Genomic DNA, 19,621 nt, shown 5'->3' on the forward strand with positions numbered 1-19,621 from the left:
GGTACATTATATTTGTGAGGTGCATACATTGCTGATGTTTGTAGCTATTGTTCATTTATTTTAGCTGCTGTATAACACTTCATTGTATCCATTTTCCTCACAACTGACATCTAGACTGTTTTTTGTTTTCTTTCTTGCTACCGCAAACGGTGTTACTACAACTGCTCTGGGTATACACGGCCACGTGTTTGTTTAGGGCAGGGGTTGGCAATCTTTTTCTGTAAAGGGCCAGAGAGTAAATATTTCAGGCTTTGTGGGTCTGCGGCCCATTGCTGCTCCTGTGTTGTAACATGAGAGAAGTCACAGGCAGTATCTGCACAAGAGTGTGGTTGTGTTCCAATACATTATCTATGTAAAAAAGTTGGATGGAGGCCAGATGTGGCTCCGGGGCCAGTTTGTTGACCCCCATCTAGGGTACATAACAGGAAATGGAATTACTGGTTAACAGGGTATGCCTTTGCTAAATAATGCCAAATTTTTCTCCAGAGGTACCAACTTACACTCCCAGGAGCTATACATACTTGCTAATACTTATTCTAACTTCTTAATTTCTGATGACCTGATGGATGTAAAAATGGCATTTTACTGTAGTTTTAATTTGGACTTCCTTATTACTGAGGTGGAATATCTTTTTATGTTTATTAGCCATTTGTAATTTCTTCCTCCATGAAGTATCTATTCATATCTTCTGCTGATTTGTCTTTGGGTTAGTGTGTATCAAGTTATTCTCACAATAAATGGCTCGTCTGTTCAATTTCTTTATCGCTATTTGATAAACAAAGATGTCCTTGTCACTGTTGCCCCATTTATCTATCTTTTTCTTTAGGAAAGAACACTTTTGTCTCCTGAGCAGTGATTAGGAGCACAGACTCTGCAACACCTGCTAGCTGCGTAATCTTGGGCAGGCCTCCCCCTCTCTGTCTCAGTTTCATTATCTGTAAAATGAGGATAAGAACAGCATTTACTTTGTATGGTTGTTGTGAGAATTAAAATAATGTGTATATAAATGTGGAGAAAAGCACCTGACACATCAGAAATGCTACATAAATGATTGCCACTATTATTATTTCTCTAAGGTCAAAAGGTTTTCTCCTGTATTTTCTTTTTAAAAATTTGAAGTTGTATCTTGAACACTGAAGGCTTCAAGTAACCTTGAATTGGTTTATGAGTATGGTTTATGTGAGGCAGAATCTAATTTCATTTTCTTTCATATGGATAGTCAATTGTCCCAGAAACAATTACTGGATAATCCTTCTTTCCCACATTGATCTGAGTCCGTTTATATACCAAGTTCCCACATATTTGTGGGACTGTTGCTAAGCTGTCTATTGAGTTTGATCGGTCTCTCTTGACCACTCTGCAACACCACACTGTCTTAATCGTTCTAACTCTAAAGTTCTCATGTCTGGTAGTGCAAGTCCCTTACCATATTCTTCTTTAAAATTTTTTTGACTCTTGGTTGCTTCCATCTAAATCTTTGAATCTACTGTCAAGTTTCATACACGCATACACGCGCACACATGCCACACGAACACACATACCCATAACACCTTCTTGGGATTTCAGCTGGAACTGCGTCAGCCCTATACACCAATTTGGGGAGAATTTACATTCTTTTTAGAAACATGCTATCTCTCTCCTTGTTTAATAATATATCTCTCCGTTTATGTAGGTCTTCTTTAATGTTTAGAAACCCTGATGGCGTAGTGGTTAAGTGCTATTGGCTGCTAACCAAACGGTCGGCAGTTCGAATCCTCCAGGTGCTCCTTGGAAACTCTATGGAGCAGTTCTACTCTGTCCTGTAGGGTCGCTATGAGTCAGAATCAACTCAACGGCACTGGGTTTGGTTTGGTTTTTGGTTTTCTTTAATGATTTTCAATAAGGTTATAGAATGTTTTCTCTAAAGGTTCTGAAAACTTATTCATAGGTGCCCTGTATTATTTATCACCATTAAAATAGTATCTTAAAAAAAAAAAAAACACGGTATCCTTTCAAAATGTTTGCTGACCATACATAGCTGTCCTGCCCCATATTGAAACCACAGCCACATGTGGCTACTAAATATTTGAACTGTAGCTAGTAAAAAATGAGATATGCTACAGTATAACATACATAGCAAAGACTTAGTCTAAAAAAAAGAATATAAAATAATCAAATTTTTATATTGATTTAGATGTTGAAATATTTTGGGTTTAAATCTTGTTTCTTTTTAAATGTAGCTACTAAAAAATTAAAAGTTTTGTATGTGGCTCACATATTTCTATTGCACAGCACTAACATACAGAAATAAAACTGGCTGTTATATGCTGATTTTATATGCTCCACTTAATTCTAATCATTTGTTGACTTTTACATTTTCCATATGGATAAAAATACTGTTTTACATAGTTTCTTCCTTTCTCATCCATACACTTCTCCCCTCTTACTACATTGGCTACGATCTTCTACACAATATTGAATAAAATTGGTGTTAACTGGTACCTTTGTCTTGCTCCTGATTTTAAATGAATGCTTTCAATGCTTTATTATTAAGTACACTGTTTGTTCCAGGGTTTACCAGGTTAAGAGGCTCCTTACCTTTCCTAATTTGCTAAAAGTATTTTTTTTTAATGGAGCCTTGGTAGTACAATGGTTAAGCATTAAGTGCTCAGGTGCTAACTGAAAAGTTGGTGGTTTGAACCCACCCAGTGGTCTGTGGGAGAAAGACCTGGTGATCTGCTTCTGTAAAGATTACAGCCAAGAAAGCCCTATGGAGCAGTTCCATTCTGTCACATGGGGTCACTATGACTCAGAATCAACTCGACGGCACCTAACAATAACAACATCGTTTTTAAGTCATGACTGGATGCTGAATTAAAAATGCTTCTTCTCCATTTATTGAGATGAGTATATGCTTTTCATTGTAAATATAAATGTGGTATGATTTCTGAGGTGAAATCAAACTTGCATTCTGGGATAAGCTCAACTTGATCACAATGTTTTATCTTCTTTATATATTGCTGAATTTGGTTTGGTTTGGTAATATGCTGTTTAGCATTATTTATACACCATGAAGTTAACTGGCCTGCACTCTCTCACATTACCTTTGTCTACTGTTTTATTAAAATTATATTGCCCTTATAAAATAAGATGGAGAGTATTCCTCTCCCCTCCCTTTAAAAAAAAAATCTGGAATAGTTTGCTGTAAGACTGGAATATGCCCTTTCAGTGTTGGTAGAATCTACTGCAAATCTGGGCCTAGTATTTTCTTTGCAGAAAGATATTTTAATTTTAACTACAGCTTAAGAGATCAGAAGAAGGTTCCCTGGGAATCTTCAGCTGAGTAGAGCTCCACAAAGAAACTACTGAAGGCTATTTCCTGTTCCCATTAGCCAGTGGAAGTCCTCATAATTGATGGGGCAAAAGATAGTGTATTCAAAAGGGCTTTTTCTCAGTAGTGAGATAAAATGACTAAGTGCTGCTCTGGTCCCACCTAACAAAGCTTAAAAGCAGAACTGGAAAAGGTCAAACTACTTCTATACGACTTAACTGTATCCCAGAAGACAGCTCAAGTAAAAGAATACAAAATATCCAGTGAGCAGGAAGATAAAAACATAATGTCTAGTATCCAATCTAGAATTACGAGGCATGCAAAGAAGCCAAAACAATGTGGTCCATGATGAGGAGAAACATCAATCAATTCGAAAATGACACAGATGACAGAATTAATTAGTAAATAGATAAAAGCCATTATAACTGTATTCCCTATGTTCAAGAAACCAGAGAAATACTAACCATGTAGAGATATCAAGGACTGGAAAAAAAAAAAAAAAAAGACTGAAATCCAACTTCTAGAGATTAAATCTACAATGTCTAAAATAAAAAAAGTATACTGGATGGAATTAACAGCAGATTAGATGTTACAGAAGGAAAAATTAGTAAACTTGAAGACACGGTAATAGAAAGTCGCCAAAATGAACAGAATGATAGAGAAGATTGGGGAAAAAGAAAAAACAAATACAATAAGCTGTGGCACTACTTCAAGAAGCCAGATATATATGTAATTTGAGTTCTAAATGGGGATGAAGAAAACAGTAATAGTATTTGAAGATATAATGGCTGAAATAGTTCTAAATTTGAGGAAAATTATAAACCTACAGATTCAAGAAACTCAATGAATTCCAAGTTTAAGAAACACAAAGCAACACCCAGGCACATCATAAGCAGTAGAAGAGAAACAGTTAAAATCAGTTAGAGGAAAAAGATACATTACATACACAGGAGTAAAGAGAAAAAGGGCAGCAGGTTTCTTGTTGGAAATGATGCAAGGGAGAAGATAGTGGACAATATCTTTAACATTCTGAAAGGGAAAAATGCCAACCTAGAATTCTATACCCAACAAAAGTATCAAGAATAAGGGCAAAAATAATGTTTCCTTCTAATTTTTACATTTAATGACTTTTAGGAAACCCTGCTGGCATAGTGGTTAAGTGTTACCACTGCTAACCAAAGGGTCGGCAGTTTGAATCTGCCAGGCGCTCCTTGGAAACTCTATGGGGCAGTTCTACTCTGTCCTGTAGGGTCGCTATGAATCAGAATCGACTCAATGGCATTGGGTTTGGTTTTGGTTTTGTAATGACTTTTAAAACACCGATATTTTAAGTTTTTCTAAAACACTGAGGCTTGGCCAATAAACCTTCATTTAGACATCCCTAGATTCAACAATTATCTCATTTTGCCACAATTGTTTCAATTACTTTTTGTTCTCTGCTTGGCCAAAATCCCCGTAAGCATCATATATATCAGGAAGGACCTCTTTTCTCTCTCTTTCTCAATCTCTCTCTCTCACACACACACACAGCTTTTCACTGTAATGTTGTTTGCAAAAGCAAAAAAAGAAAAAAAATGTAAAACAACCCATAACAGATGATTTTGTGTCTAGAGCCATATCTCCTTTGCCCCATGCATGCTGACCAAATCCCACCTCAAATAATTTTTGACTCTGTCTGCTTTTCTGCCTCAGGGCTTTTTCCAAAGGAGGAGCTCATTCACTGAGTCCAAAGTCAGTCAGCCAGAAATCTGGGAAGTTAACACTTCTAGAATAATCCTTATGCGTGAAAAACAGGGTTAGGTAGCTAAATACCCTAGCCTCCCATCCTTTATTCAGAGGTACATTCTATACATTTCCTCAGAGGGTTCCCAGAGGAATAGAGACTCGGTCCACAGCAGCAACCAGCTCAATAAAATATCCTTTTTTGGCTTTTTTTACTTTCCTGTCTGACTCACCCAGCTCCTTCACTTCTGATTCCTGGGATAACTTGCCAAACTACTTGTACCCACATTCTGGTCTCAGGCTCTGCTTTCAGGGACACCCAAACTGAGACAAAGCCAATATGCAGCCTTTAAAAAGACTAAAACAGAATTTTGCGTACTGAGATGGAACGAAGTCCACAATCTACTATAGAAAAAAAGTGATACATATGGCATGACCCAATTTCTGTTTCTATATGTGTGGAATGTGTACGAATATGTTAAGTAAATGCATTCCAAAAGTACTGGCAAAACATGTAACAAATTGTTTAAAATGCCATATCTAGGGAAAGCAACAAGGAATGAAAGTGGACTTTCACTTTTCTACCCTATGTATTTTTTTTAATGAAAGCAAGAACAATAAAAATAGCCAACATCTACTGAGTGCTTCCAATATGCCAGGGGCTCGTCTGAATTCTTCATATGTATTAACTAATTTAATCCTCACAATAGCCCGAAGAAGTTATAGAATTATTCCTATTTTATAAATAAAGAAACTGAGGGACAGAAAGTTCAAGGAATTTCCCTATAGGTAATGTGTGGCAGAGATGAGATTTGAACCCAGGCAGTCAGTCTTCATAGCACACACTCCTAACCACTGTTATACAGCTTCCCTAAGCATATTATCTACAATTTAAAATGCATGCAGCATATTAAACTATAATTGAAACAGTCATTCAGACAACACAATATACACCAAATCCAGTTTGACTAATTACCTGATGATTAACACATGTCAAATGTTCAATAGTTTGTTCTAATTCTGATTTTCCCAAAAGACTCTTCTCCTGGAGGTTCTGAAAGAGATTTTTATAGAAAATGTTCATTTATATCAGATAATAAAACAAAACTATCAAAGTAAAGGATGCAAATCTACAGTACTATTTTATTCTATCTGTCATTTTATACTCAGAAATATTTTAGAAGGAAAATCATTAGATGTTAACAAAAACAAATTTTTTGGTTAAAAAAAGCACAAAAGATCCTTATTTATACACTCTACCTCGATGTGTGATTGTAGCAGAAAACACAGACTGCTATGGAGTCATTTGTAAAAATTTATTTCAATCAGTCCATTAGCACAACTATAAAGGGAAAAAACAGCCGGTTAAGTATCAAGCTCAGGAGTATGCCCTCAGGAAAGGAAAAGTAATAGGGACAGGGTGCAAAGGAGGAAAGATGATGTTAGAAGGACACAGGAAACAGAACGCTACAGGGCCATGCAAGAGATCAGAGTTCCAAGAATAGGCTGGTCAACAGGGTAAACACAAAGGTTATTTTTCTGATTACATTATCTTATTATCCAAACTCTGTTGCTAAGTCTAGGATTAGTAACACAATGTGGTACCCACTGAGAGGTTTTCCAGCGTGAATTCACACTTCCATCCATGTTATTCAGTGAAAATAAATAAATGTTCCAGAAAAATCCATATACTAGAGATGAATTTTTAAAGACATCTCATGTTTAGATTACACATTTGGCTGAAAGTATCACTTGTTACAAGTATTTATTCATTTATTCCATCATTCAACCAATATAAATTGAGTTTATACTATATACCAAGCACCAAACAAGGTGTTAGTGATACAGTAATGCGTAAAATGAATACAAGTCCCTGATTTCATCTAGTAGGTGCCCTGATGGTATAACGGTTAAGGGCTTGGCTGCATGGCTGTTATCCGAAAGGTTGGCAGTTTGAACCCACCCAGAGGTTCTGCAGGAGAAAGACCTGGTGAATCTGCTCCCATAAAGATACAGCCTAGAAAATCCGGATGCTACCTAACAATATCAAAGCCTAGTAGAAAAGACAAACTTTAAAAAAAGAAATTACAGTAAAGCCTATGGATATTCTGTAAGGAAAATGAACTTTATGTCGACATACAGAAAGGGATTCTAGAGTCCAGTGTTCACTTCCTGTCTGAAAAAATGATGTTTAACCTGGATCTAAAAGAAAAACAGGAATTAGACAAGTGGATTGGAAGGAGGAAAGGAATTTTTCAGGTAGTCAATAGTCTATGTAGAAGGTTGGAGGCAAGAAAAATTACACTAAGGCTGGACCCTTGGGGTGAGTGAGGGAGTGGCGGGGTGGGGGGTGGCAGAGATGTGTTTGGGAAAAAGTACCATGTTGTATTGCTAACTCTAGATTAGCAACAGCAACAGTTTGGGATAAGGTTATATAACCAGAAAAACAGCCCTTGTGTTTTACACCATTGACCAGCCTATTCTTGGAACTCGGGTCTTTTGCATGGCCCCTTGGTATTATTTCCTGTGTCTTTCTAACCTCATCTTTATTCCTTTAGAAGTAGCAATCATCCTTTCAAAGGAGGCCAATCATTAAGGTCCTTTAAAACAACTGATGGATTTTAAGTAGGATGTGACACGATCAGAATTATATTTTTGAAATATTACTCTGACCTCAGCGAGAAAAACAGATTTGAGAGGATAAGACTGGAAGTACAGAAGCCACTAATACAGTAGTGCAGGTGAGAGACAATAATGGCCTGAACAGGGTGGTGGGAACGGAATGGAAAGAAACAAACATTCATGAGAAGTGGCGTGTGTGGGCTCTGGAGCCAGGCTCCTTGCAACTTCAAGCTGGGGGACCTATTTAACCTCACTGAAACTCAGAGATCTCACTGGTAGATACTATCTATTTGAAAAGGGTACTATAAAGATTTAATGATAGCCCTCATAAAAATCATTTAGAACAGCCTCCCAAATGGGTTAAGTATTATTTAAGAGATAGCAACAATAACACTTGGTGATTAATTAAGGGATATGAGGCTTCAGGGAGCAAGGAGTCAGTGATGACGCCTGGATTTGATAGTGGGGACAGCGGAATAACAGTCAACACTGAAGTAGGCTTATAGATGAAGATGTTAAGTTCAGTTTTTAAGTAAAACATCTATTCTAAACTGATAAATCCTGTCTCCCACAACCCAGAAGGCATTTGGTAACGTGAACGTTACTTTTTCCTAGTTCTCAGTACTATTTCATTTTTTACTCTATTTTTACATTCCTTAGTCATTTCAACAGATATGGAAAAGGTTAAGTCAGTGACTTAAACTAAAAGCTGTCATATTGTACAGTATTAAAAAAGATCTCAATTAAAAGCATTCTGAAACGGAACTGTTAGGCTAAAATTTTAACTGAAACTTATGTCATAAAGACTACTCTCATAATGCTTAAGTGTCTTTATTCCTAATTTTAGCTACTAATCCCAAAGCATTAATTCAGTAATATTTATTGAACGTAAGCTGTGGTCTCCATAATACTAATACCAAAAACCCAAAACCAAACCCAGTGCCGTCGAGTCGATTCCGACTCATACCAACCCTATACTTGTATGAATTCACTTATACAAAATGTCCAGAATAGGTAAATCTATAGAGACAGAAAATAGATGAGTGGTTGCTTAGGGCTGAGAGGCTTGGGGGAAATGCTACCTGATAGGGGGTTTCTTTCTCAGATGGAAATGCTCTGGAATTAGGTAGTGTTGATGGTTGCACAACTCTGTGACTATACTAGAAACCACTGAATTGTATACTTTAAAAGTGTGAATTTTATAGTATGTAAATTATATCTCAATAAAGCTTTATATAATATCCCTATACATAAGGAACTTCCTATTGAGTGAGTTTAGGAGTTGGCAAATTTTTTCTGTAAAGAGCCAGATGATAAATATTTCAGGCTTAGTGAGCCATACTGTCGCTGTCGCAACTGCTCAACTCTGCCACTGTAGCACAAGGTAAGCCAAGACAATATGTAAACCAACGAGCGTGGTGTTCCGATAACATTTTATTTATGAACAATGAAATATGAATTTCATACCATGTGTCATGAGGTAGTATTATTCATTTGATATATTTTTCAATCACTTAAAAATGTAAAAACCACCCCTAGTTCATGGCAATACAGAAACAGTCAGCAGGCTAACTAGGCCCGTGTGCCGTAGTTTGCCAACCCTGATACAGCTGCACATCCTAAAAAGCTACTTCACAGAAAAATGTATATAAGGAGCTATCTTTTCTTCAATAAGATGGAATAAATTATAAGGATAGTCTTTATGACTACCCTTATAATGCTTTAAGTGTTTTCATTCCTAATTTCAAACCCACGGAATGGCCAGTGGGTTTAAACCCCTGACCTTTCAGTTAGCAGCCAAGTGCCTTAACCACTGTGCCACCAAGGCTCCTTATGCATATTAGAAATAAAGTACTTACAATTAACTTTTCTCTTAAAGCTTCCTTTTCTACCATACTTCTTCTTAAATCAGATAATGCACATTCTTTTTCCTCTTCCATAAGACTGATAATATTTGGGGAGACTGTGGTCTGGGTGGATTCCTGTCTTAGAGCAGATAATTCTTCCTGAGCCTTTAAGAATTAAAAAGAAATAATAAAAAAAAACTTTGGATAAGCTTCGAGGTTCAAAAAAAGAAAAAACACGCACTGAACACACGCTACTGTTGCTCTCTTCCCAAATCCCAACAAAGTAAGAGTAAGATAATTAAATAGTAAGAATAAAACCAAAAAGATAGGGAGGTTGAGGGAAGTGCTGGCCACAAAATTTGGGGAACTAGAAAGCAGATGGACAAGTAGCAATTAACTAAGGCAAACCCAAGAAAGTGGAAATCTAAGCCAACAGTGGAGAGAGCCCAGAAGTGGATCACTTTGTACTACAGAACCCAAGAAAAGCTCAAAATGAGAAACACCTCTTTCAATTTGACCTTTAACTTGCATGTCCTTCCCCTTTAAAAGGAGCAGCAGGAGTTCATGGAAGACAGGCGTAGGAACAAATTGAGGTGACAGACACCATGCTTTGCTCAAACTCACCTTGCCCTCTGACAATTGAGGCTTTGTAACTGGGCCAAGCTCTACTGATGCCCTTTTCCCTAGAGAATTTTTTACTAAAGGCTAAGTTCTTAATATCCAGTATATCTAAATAGTGAGCCCTACCCATTGTTCTACTGTTCTACCCAACATGTCCGAATCCCAAGGATAAACTTGGCTCAGCGTCAGAGACCTGCTCCAGGTAGTTTGAGAAGGATGCTATCACTAACCATCCTGATAGATAATTCAGAAAACAGGAAGGATAAATATGAAAAAATAAGTCTCTGCTTTGGCAGCAGGATGATAGTACAAATGGCTATTTATAATTCTAATTAAGAAGAATATCACAAGGTCCATATATTAGAGTAATTTGAAGGACATATACTGACTTCATTATAGTTAAATGGATCTATATAAACCTTTGACTTAGTTATAATTAACTTCTTACTTGATTATATAAGACACTTAGTTTATCTCTTTCTGCTGTCAATAATTTAACATTGGCCTGTATTTCCTCCATATGTTTTTCAAATCTTTCTAGCATACAATGAAGTTCATCTCTTTCTCTTGTGACGAGACGAATTTCTGAGTTGTAATCACCCTGAAACACAATCAGAAAACAGAAGTTATCATTTGTTATAATTATCACCACATGGCTGTCACTGTTGTTAGGTACCACTGAGTCGGTTTCGACTCATAGCAACCCTATGTACAAAAGAACGAAACACTGCCTGGTCCTGCGCCATCCTCACAATCATTGCCATGCTTGAGCCCATTGTTGCATCTACCGTGTCAGTCCATCTTGTTGAAGGTCTTCCTCTATTTTGCTGACCTCTACTTTGCCAAGCATGATGTCCTTCTCCAGGGGACTGGTCCCTTCTGATAACATGTCCAAAGTACGTGAAACAAAGTCTTGCCATCCTTGATTCTAAAGAACATTCTGGCTGTACTTCTTCCAAGACAGATCTGTCACAGGATACCGGTTATAACCATAAACCAGTTGCCATCCAGTTCATCCCAACTTATGGCAATTCCATGTGTGTGAGAACAGAACTGTGCTCCATAGGGTTTCAGTAGCTGATTTTTCAGAAGCAGATCATTGGGCTTTCTTCAGAGGCGCCTCTGGGTGGACTCGAACCTCCAACATTTTGGTTAGTTGCCAAGTGCATTAACCGTCTGCACCACCCAGGGACTCAAGATAGTTAATACTTTTTTTTTTTTTTATCAATAATGAAAGCAGGAGACAAGAGCACTGGCAGTACTGAGGCAAGTTTCCTGGCTTCCTAGTTCCCTGCCCTTCAAGTTCTCAGGAAGGGACCCAGCTGCCCATGATACTACTTGATCATATCCCAAGAGATTCTTCAACTGTTAGTTCTCCTGGGGCTGTTTATACTAGTGGTACTTTAAGTATGGTCCCCAGACCTGCAATATCAGCATCTAGGAACTTGTTAAGACATGAAATTTGGGACCCATCCCAGACCATCTCCAGGTGATTCCAATGCCTGCTAATTTTTTGAGGACCATGCTAATTTTTTCTCTCCAAGGGAGGGACCAGAAGAGTACGTGTGTGCCTGCTCACCTAGTTCAAGTAACTACAACAGCCTAGCACAGTATTTCTGTGACTGAAACTAAGACACATTTTCCAGGCACAATCAAGGCCTAATTTTCCCAGCTTCAGGCCTATCTGAGGTCTACTTTACCATCAGATAAATGTAAATATTTCTATAACATCAAAGGTGTTCACTGTATAAGGAAATAATTCCAACATTTCCAAAACAAGAATACACCTACTATTTCAGTATAATTCAAGAACTCCTCTATCTTCACAGCTATTGTGGAAAAAAAAAAGATGGTAAACATAAACTTGGGATCTACTGGTATCATAGTGCTGAAATATCAAATGTAGAAGCCCCAAGTAGGGATAATCTGATACAATGCAAAGAATTCTGACCTGTGTTACTCAGTATCTATTGTGTACATACCACGTCCATGGAGACTTAAACAACAATAGTAAATATATGGGAAGTAGCCCTCACCTACCACTTGGAAATACATTATTTTCTTTGTTAAACATGCAAAATTAAGGCATAATGAATGAGATTAGCTAGTTAGAAAGGATGCCTTACAGGACAAGGTGTCCTATAGGACAAAAGCAGATGAGGGTTTGAGGACTTAATCAAGGTTTAAGTAAGTATAAAAGAAAATCTGTAACCTAACCAATAATATTAGCATATCTAAAGAAAAAACATTTAAAGAAAGGTACGGTCCGTAGATTCTAGAAAAGGAGAGCTCAATGAATAAGGAGTTGACAGTATATTTCCATTACTCTCTAGGTCTCAGCTTAAATGTCACTTTCTCCAAGCAGTCCATCCAGAAGACTCAGTCTAATTTGTATTCCCCTCCACAGGCTCCCATAGCATTCTCAATCTTTCCTATATTCTTATTTCATTAACATTTATCATGTGAAATTATAAAGTTATTTACATGATTATACGTTTAATGTAAGTCTTCACCAATAAAATGTAAGCACTGTGAGGGACAGAGTAGGTATTCAGTCGTGTTCACCATATCTTCAGTACCTAGCATGGTGCCTGGTATAACATAGAATTCCCTGAACATTTACTGACTGACCTTCTTAAGCAGGAACTCTTAGCTCTCCTCTAAATAATCTTGCATGTAGATTTATTTTTTTAATGTTACTGTGTAATAATTGTTTATAACTCCTTTTCCCACCACATTGTCTCTAGTGCATGTGCACACACACATACATACAGAAGTACACATACAAACATGCACAAGGCTGAAGGCTATAAGGACAGGAACCGTAACTTCTTTATCTCTGTATCCCCAGTGTCTCATTCATAGCAGACCCTCAGTATACATCTGTTGAACAGAACCTAATGTTACCACCTAGATCTGATGTACTTTAATACAGCAAATAATAAGGAAATGAAACATTTACTGGACACTAGATATTGTGCTGGGCCCTTGTCTTAGTTTGCTAGTACCTTTGTAACAGAAATACCACAAGTGGGTGGTGGTAAAAAATGGAAGTTTATTTTCTCACAGTTCAGGAGGCTAGAAGTCCAAATTCAGAACACCAACCCAAGGTAAAGGCTCTCTCTGTTTGCTCTGGGGGAAAATCCTTGTTTCAGCTTCCCTAGCCTTGGCGTTTTTCTTCAGATTCCTTCAAGATCTCCACCTGGCATCTCTCCCCAGCCCCACAATTTGTGCTTGCTTTTGTGTCTAATCTGTTCTTTTTATATCTCAAAAGTCATTCGGTTTAAGACACACTCTATGTGACATCATTAACATAACAAAGAAAACCCTATACCCAGTGGGATTATATCCCTAGGTATAGAGGTTAGAATTCCATTACATACTTTTGGGAGACATAATTCAATCCATAATAGCCCTTATGCAAATTGTGTCATCTAACCTTCACAAGATGTTGTAGTTACTTTCTTCACTTTGCAGATGATGAAACCAGGGCTCCAAGAAGTTAGGTTATAAGGCCAGTTTGCAGAGTTGGAATTTAGATCAAGTCTCCAACTCCAAAGCACTTTCCATTACACTATACTCAGAACTCATGGTGGGAACCATGGTGAGGACAAGGTGAAAGGAGACAGTGCCTCCCTATAGACAACAGAAAATCTACAGGCGTTTGGTCAATGATAATCACTGATATTAAAAATGCCAATATTTTCCTGAGTTATTACAACACCAATGAACCGTGCGTTGTTGTTGTTAAGTGCCATCAAGTTGGTTCTGACTCATAGCAACCCCATGCACAATAGAACGAAACACTGCCCTGTCCTGAGCCATCCTTACAATCGTTGTTATGCTTCAGATAACTGTTGCAGCTACTGTGTCAACCCACCTCGTTGAGGGTCTTCCTCTCTTCCGCTGACCCTGTACTCTGCCAAGCATGATGTCCTTCTCCAAGGACTGATCCCTCCTGACAACATGTCCAAAGTATGTAAGACGCAGTCTCATCATCCTTGCCTCAACTGTGCCTTAGTTTACCATAAAGTGGAGGTTGAAACCTCACAGCTTACATCAACTCCAGGTTTAGAGAGGTCTTTGTCAACAAAGTGTTTTTAAACATGCTTAAAATCTGAGTTTTAGACAGGGCATACATTCTCTAGTTCATAGCACAACTGTCTTACATCCCACTCATATACTTACCTACCAGTTATCCACTGCCATACCAATAATTTGTGACTGGTCATCTAAAATGCTCTGAACACTCTGATTTTCTGAGCTTTAGAAAACAGATTCCTTACCTGTGCTGAGTAACATAAAATTTCAGAAAAGTAAATAATTTACTAATTCTCCCAGTATATATATATATACCTTACCAATATTCTTTGTCTTTCAAAAATGAAACTACTGAATCAAATATTTAAACACTTTAAGAAATTTACCACCTCAGTGCTATCTAATAGACGGTCAATTAAACAGATCAACTACTTTGTGGAAGATTTTTCTACACAATAAAAATGGTCAATTCAGTGATTTACTTTTCCTAAGTCCTAAGTATATATGTATTTTAAAAATTATTTTATTTTTGTTGTTGTTCTGAGTATGTATGTATTCTAAAAGAACTAAGTAACACATAAATTAACTTATGCTATATGTTTCCACCTACAAATTCTGTTTATAGTAGACAACATAGCAGTGTTTACATTGATAAGTATAAATAAAATTCAGCCATTAGCCAATAAGATTAAAAATCAAAGTCTAATAAGAAAAAGATTCAAACCTGTTTGAGAATGGACACAGGATCTTCATGGAAAAGATAATGGAATTGATATATTCAGCCAAGTCTGAAATCCAATGTTTTGAGCTTTAATGACTGTCATGATTTTAATGAATTTTCCCCCAACTCCCTCCAATTTTACCTAGTGTGTAGATAACGCTATGGTCATATAAGCTTCAAAGCTTAAAAAAAAGAAAAATCTGAAGAACTCAAATGATAATCATAAAATTGAAAATAATTATAACCTAAAATAGAGACACATGATTTTAGCTTCTCATGAAACATGGTTAATTTTAAATAATATACATAAAATAATATCAATTAGCTGATACACAAAGTGAACATTTCTAGACCACCAACTTGCAAATACAGTCATAATGGAAAAATGGAACAATCTATCCAGCACCCATTTCCTGTTTCTACCCTTCTCCCATTGCATGGTTAATACGGAAGATGCCAGGTTAGTACAGTGTAATCAGCCTTCCTGACTGGTCCGAGGCTGGGAATTGAATGAAGCCATGTTGCCTGCTATGTAGACAAAGCCATTCTGCTTTGAGAGAGAAAACACAGCTGACACAGGAAGAAGTACAGCTTGGAGTGAGAGGAAATGTCCAGCAGTTTCAGCTTCCAGAAGTCCACATGTCTTCTGCATTCTTCCCATGCGTCAGCTATTCAATCTATCCTAGTTTCCTGGAACTAGTATGTTGCCCTGTGTGCCTAAGCATTTTAACTAACTAATACAATGTTCCTACAGTATAGGTCATCGAAGAAAACAAAAATCAAAATTAAGAGAGTTCTTAAAAACAAGTATACCTAAAGTTACATTTAATACAATAATAAGCCAGAAAACTTTGTTCACATGATACTCTTATAAAGGAGGAGTACCTTCTCTGGTGTTTTTAAAATGTGAACTTTTTCACGCGTAAAATACTTTGTAGAGCAAGATCTTCGCTGTATCATATGCTGGAGTCTTTCTAGCTCTTTCTTATAATAATCTCGTTCTTCTTCTATGCCTTTCAGAAATGTATCTAAACGAGAAGGTGACCTGTCTCGGCGTTTTATTCCATGTTCTAGCCTCATCCTCTCAACTTCCAAAGTAAGTTCTCTTTCTGCAAATTAAAACGGTTAAATCTTAAAAGAATGTTGCATATATAATGTATAATCAGCCAAATAAATTATGTCAATACTTTAAAACTTCTTTAAGATCGCAAACTACTAAAAATTACGAGCTGTTTTAAATCACCTATAAAGGCTAGATATATCAAAGACACTAGTACTTATAGGAAAGGAAAAAGAACAAAAGCAAAAATTAAATTATAAGCTTAAATAAAATCCAGTGAGTCAAAGTCTCCCTGCTTTTGTTTTATCATAAGAATGGATACTATTTAGTACTACAGAATGAAGCAACACATGGTTCTTTCTCGGTGCTTGAAAATGCACTACGAGAAAATCTATCTACATATAGTTAATCATAATATGCACAATTTGAACATTAAGCTTGAATTTAATATAGCATATGCATAAAGAGCTCACACTTGAATGTTTCTCCAAATAAACACAATTAGCCTTTAGCACATAAACTGCCTTCTCATAGGTCAAAAAATCGTATACAGTTCAACCTAATTTAACTGATGCTTATTATAACTCTGAGGCTTAAGTACCATTTTCAAGACACATTCTGATTCAGTACCATTTCTTCCTTCATTCAGCAGATACTTATTGAGCATTTACTATATGCTTAAGTGCTGGTTAAAAATACAAGTGCGTAAAACAGAAACCTGTTGCTGTTGAGTCAATTCCTACTCATAGCGACCCCACAGGACAGGGCAGAACTGCCTTATAGGGTTTCCAAGGAGCGGCTCGTGGATTCAAACTGCCGACCATTTGGTTAGCAGCCAAGCTCTTAATCACTGTGCCACCAGAGCTCCCCATAAAATACAGTCATAGTCAAACAAATAATTATTTTAATTGTAGTAGGATAAAAGCTACAAAATAATATACAATGCAAACTGGAGGATGAATTGACAAATTGACAAATTCATTCTGAGAAGAGGTAACCGGAGAGGTAAGAGGAAACTAGGCAAGCCAAGGAACAGACAACTGTGTTGGACACTAAGAAGTCAAATAGGTTAATGAATGAAAAGCGTCCACTGTATGTAGCATAATAGAGGTGACTGATGGCCTTAAAAAGAGCAGTTTTGGTGGTAACATGAGAAGAGAGGCCAAACTAGAGTGGACTGAGGAGCTGAAGGGTAGTGGGTGATCAAGCTGAAAGAAGTATGGTGATTTTTCAAGATGTTGAAGCTACAAAGAAGAGGAAAGGGTGGATGGAGGGGAATGGGTCAAACTTCTTTTTTTTTTAAATGGGAGGAGAGTCAGCATGTTTGAATGCTAAGAGGAAAAAATCAGTACAAACACTAAAATTACGAAAAGGAGATAATGTCTAAAGTTCTTAAAATTAGAGAGGCTAGGACCCAGAGAACAGATGAAGGCACAAGCCTTTCATGAGACAGACACTCCTTCACTTTAACAGGAGAGAAGGAAATGGGCAGGTTTACAGCCTGGGGGCAGGAAACTGGAAACTGAAGGAATGTCTGCCTGATGGCCTCCATTCTCTCAGAAAACCTGAGGTAAGACCATCCACTCAGAATAAGGGTTGGAGTGGGAGTCACAGGTTTAATGAGAATGGAAAACACTGAAATGCTTGCTGCAGAGAGCGGGGGATGACACACTAAGACAGAGTAAGATTTCCATACAACATTGAGGGTTCTGCTGAGGCTGGGGACATTTAATTTACAGTGGTATCAATGTGTCTGATGCATACTCAAGCACTGTTTAGCTGTCCACATACAAGCATGTAGAAGATAAATCGTTTGGTTGTTCCCTGGCTACGGTTTTGGCAGGGGCATGCACCTAAAATACTGAGAACCAAGGGAGTTTGAAGTATCTGAAAGATTATACCGAAATGACAGGCTATAGATAGCTATGAGAAAAAGTAAACAGCAAACTTTTATACATGGTTCTATGTACTTTAATATATCAGCTTGTTTAGTCTACAAAACAATCTTTTGGGGCAGGTGCCATCATTATCCCCATTTTAGACAGGGAAACTGGGGCACAGAGAAGTTCACTTGCTCAGGGTCATACAGCTAGTGAGTGGCAAACGGGTTAAATAGATCAGCTGCATGGCAGGTGAAGGGCCCTAGGATATCATCTCTTAACAGCACGCTGGTCTTCTTTCACTTTCTAAGACATACCAAGTTTGATGGCACCAAGCTTCTGCACTTGCCTTTCTCTCTACCTAGAAAATTCTGCCCCTAGATCTTCATATGGCTGGTGTCTTCTTCAGCCCCGCAATCAGCAATCTTGAGCACATCCCCTACTTTATTTTAATACCTCTTATCATCTAAAATTAACTTGTTCACTTATGTTCTACTAGTTTGTTTCCCTAACTAGGATAAAGGGTCCAGAAGAATAGGGACCTTATGCACCTTGTTTATCATTATATACCCCATACCTAGAACAGAGCCTGCCACACAACAGGCAATTCAGAAGCATTTGTCAAATGAAGGAATGAATTGCATGTTCCTTAGCTCTAGTCATTTAGGACTTGTACCTGACAGACAGCCTATCTCAATTGCGTGTATACTTCAAGGTGACATAGATGCCTTTCCTTAAGAAGATTCTGATTTTCAGATGGCCCACTATTTCAGAGTGCTTTTCCTCTTAGTACTAATTCTATTATCCTCTGCCTCAAAGAAGAACATACTTCTATTGGGAAATTACTCAAGGAGGACTCCCTGAAGCAAAGAGTCAAAATATAAAAGAAAATGCTAAGTTCCTTGAGGGAGATTCCCACCTTATCTACAGTACCTAGTATGGTTTCTGGTATCTAGCAAGCACTCAAAAAATATTTATTGAATGAATGAAGATCACCTATTAAGAATAAAATAAATCAAGAGAAAGTCACAATCACGTTTTCAGTTATCAGCATTTTATATCTTACCTTTATCTGCAAAAGTTTCAACTTTTTTGGAAAGTCTTTGCTTTTCTTGTTCAAGTTGACAAACAACAGTTTCAAGATCTGATTTTATAAGCAATTCTTCACTCAGTCTCTCCTTTTCTTTATGGCATAAGTCTAATTCCTGCAAATTTTAATATTATAATTAAAATTTCTAACTTGATTAATATAAATAATACTTTAAAATGAAAGGTATTCTCATAAGCACATTTATGTAACAGTAATTCACCTGTAATTTTTTGTGTGTGTATATATATATATATACTCTTTATATTTTTTATATACTCTAGTACATATACTATATTTTATACACACACACACACACACACACACACACAGAGCTTTAATTAGCCATTTATGGTCTCAACTACAGTTAATTATCAACTGTGGCTAAAAGCACCATAAAGCCCAAATATCAACAGTGCACCTTTCGGAGTGGTAGAATCATTAGACTTTATTTTCTTCTAATTTGTTTGGCATAGTGTCTATTTTTTCTAAATATGTATTTGTGCAACAAAAATTGTAAAAGCTTTTTTAAGTTTAAAAGATGGCAGTAGTAAGCTATAGTGTTCTAAGGCTACCAGTATGTATCCTCAACCGCCCTGGTTATTCTCTGGGCCTCGTGTGCGCAATGGGGATAATAAACGCAGTGGCTGGACACAGGGTCACTGGGGAGGGAAGACTGATGGATGTGGGGCAGTTTGCACAGTACCCAG

At 37.2% G+C, this 19,621-nt stretch overlaps 1 protein-coding gene across 5 annotated transcripts in view; it reads right to left on the reverse strand.

Moving 5' to 3' along the window:
* CEP135 (centrosomal protein 135) overlaps positions 1 to 19,621 on the reverse strand; it is a 92,762-nt gene that overhangs the window by 41,789 nt on the left and 31,352 nt on the right. For all 5 annotated transcript variants that reach the window (XR_010322098.1, XM_064285770.1, XM_064285769.1 and 2 more), the window contains 5 exons: positions 18,891 to 19,029; positions 15,770 to 15,993; positions 10,571 to 10,723; positions 9,514 to 9,666; positions 6,009 to 6,086 (listed from right to left, as the gene is read on the reverse strand). Coding sequence is in view for 4 of the 5 variants with exons in the window: in XM_064285770.1 (XP_064141840.1) it covers positions 6,009 to 6,086; positions 9,514 to 9,666; positions 10,571 to 10,723; positions 15,770 to 15,993; positions 18,891 to 19,029 (747 nt within the window). In the remaining variant the exon portion in view is untranslated. The remainder of the gene's footprint in view (positions 1 to 6,008; positions 6,087 to 9,513; positions 9,667 to 10,570; positions 10,724 to 15,769; positions 15,994 to 18,890; positions 19,030 to 19,621) is intronic.

This window comes from Loxodonta africana, chromosome 5, assembly GCF_030014295.1.
Source record: "Loxodonta africana isolate mLoxAfr1 chromosome 5, mLoxAfr1.hap2, whole genome shotgun sequence".
In the NCBI taxonomy this organism is placed as follows: domain Eukaryota; kingdom Metazoa; phylum Chordata; class Mammalia; order Proboscidea; family Elephantidae; genus Loxodonta; species Loxodonta africana.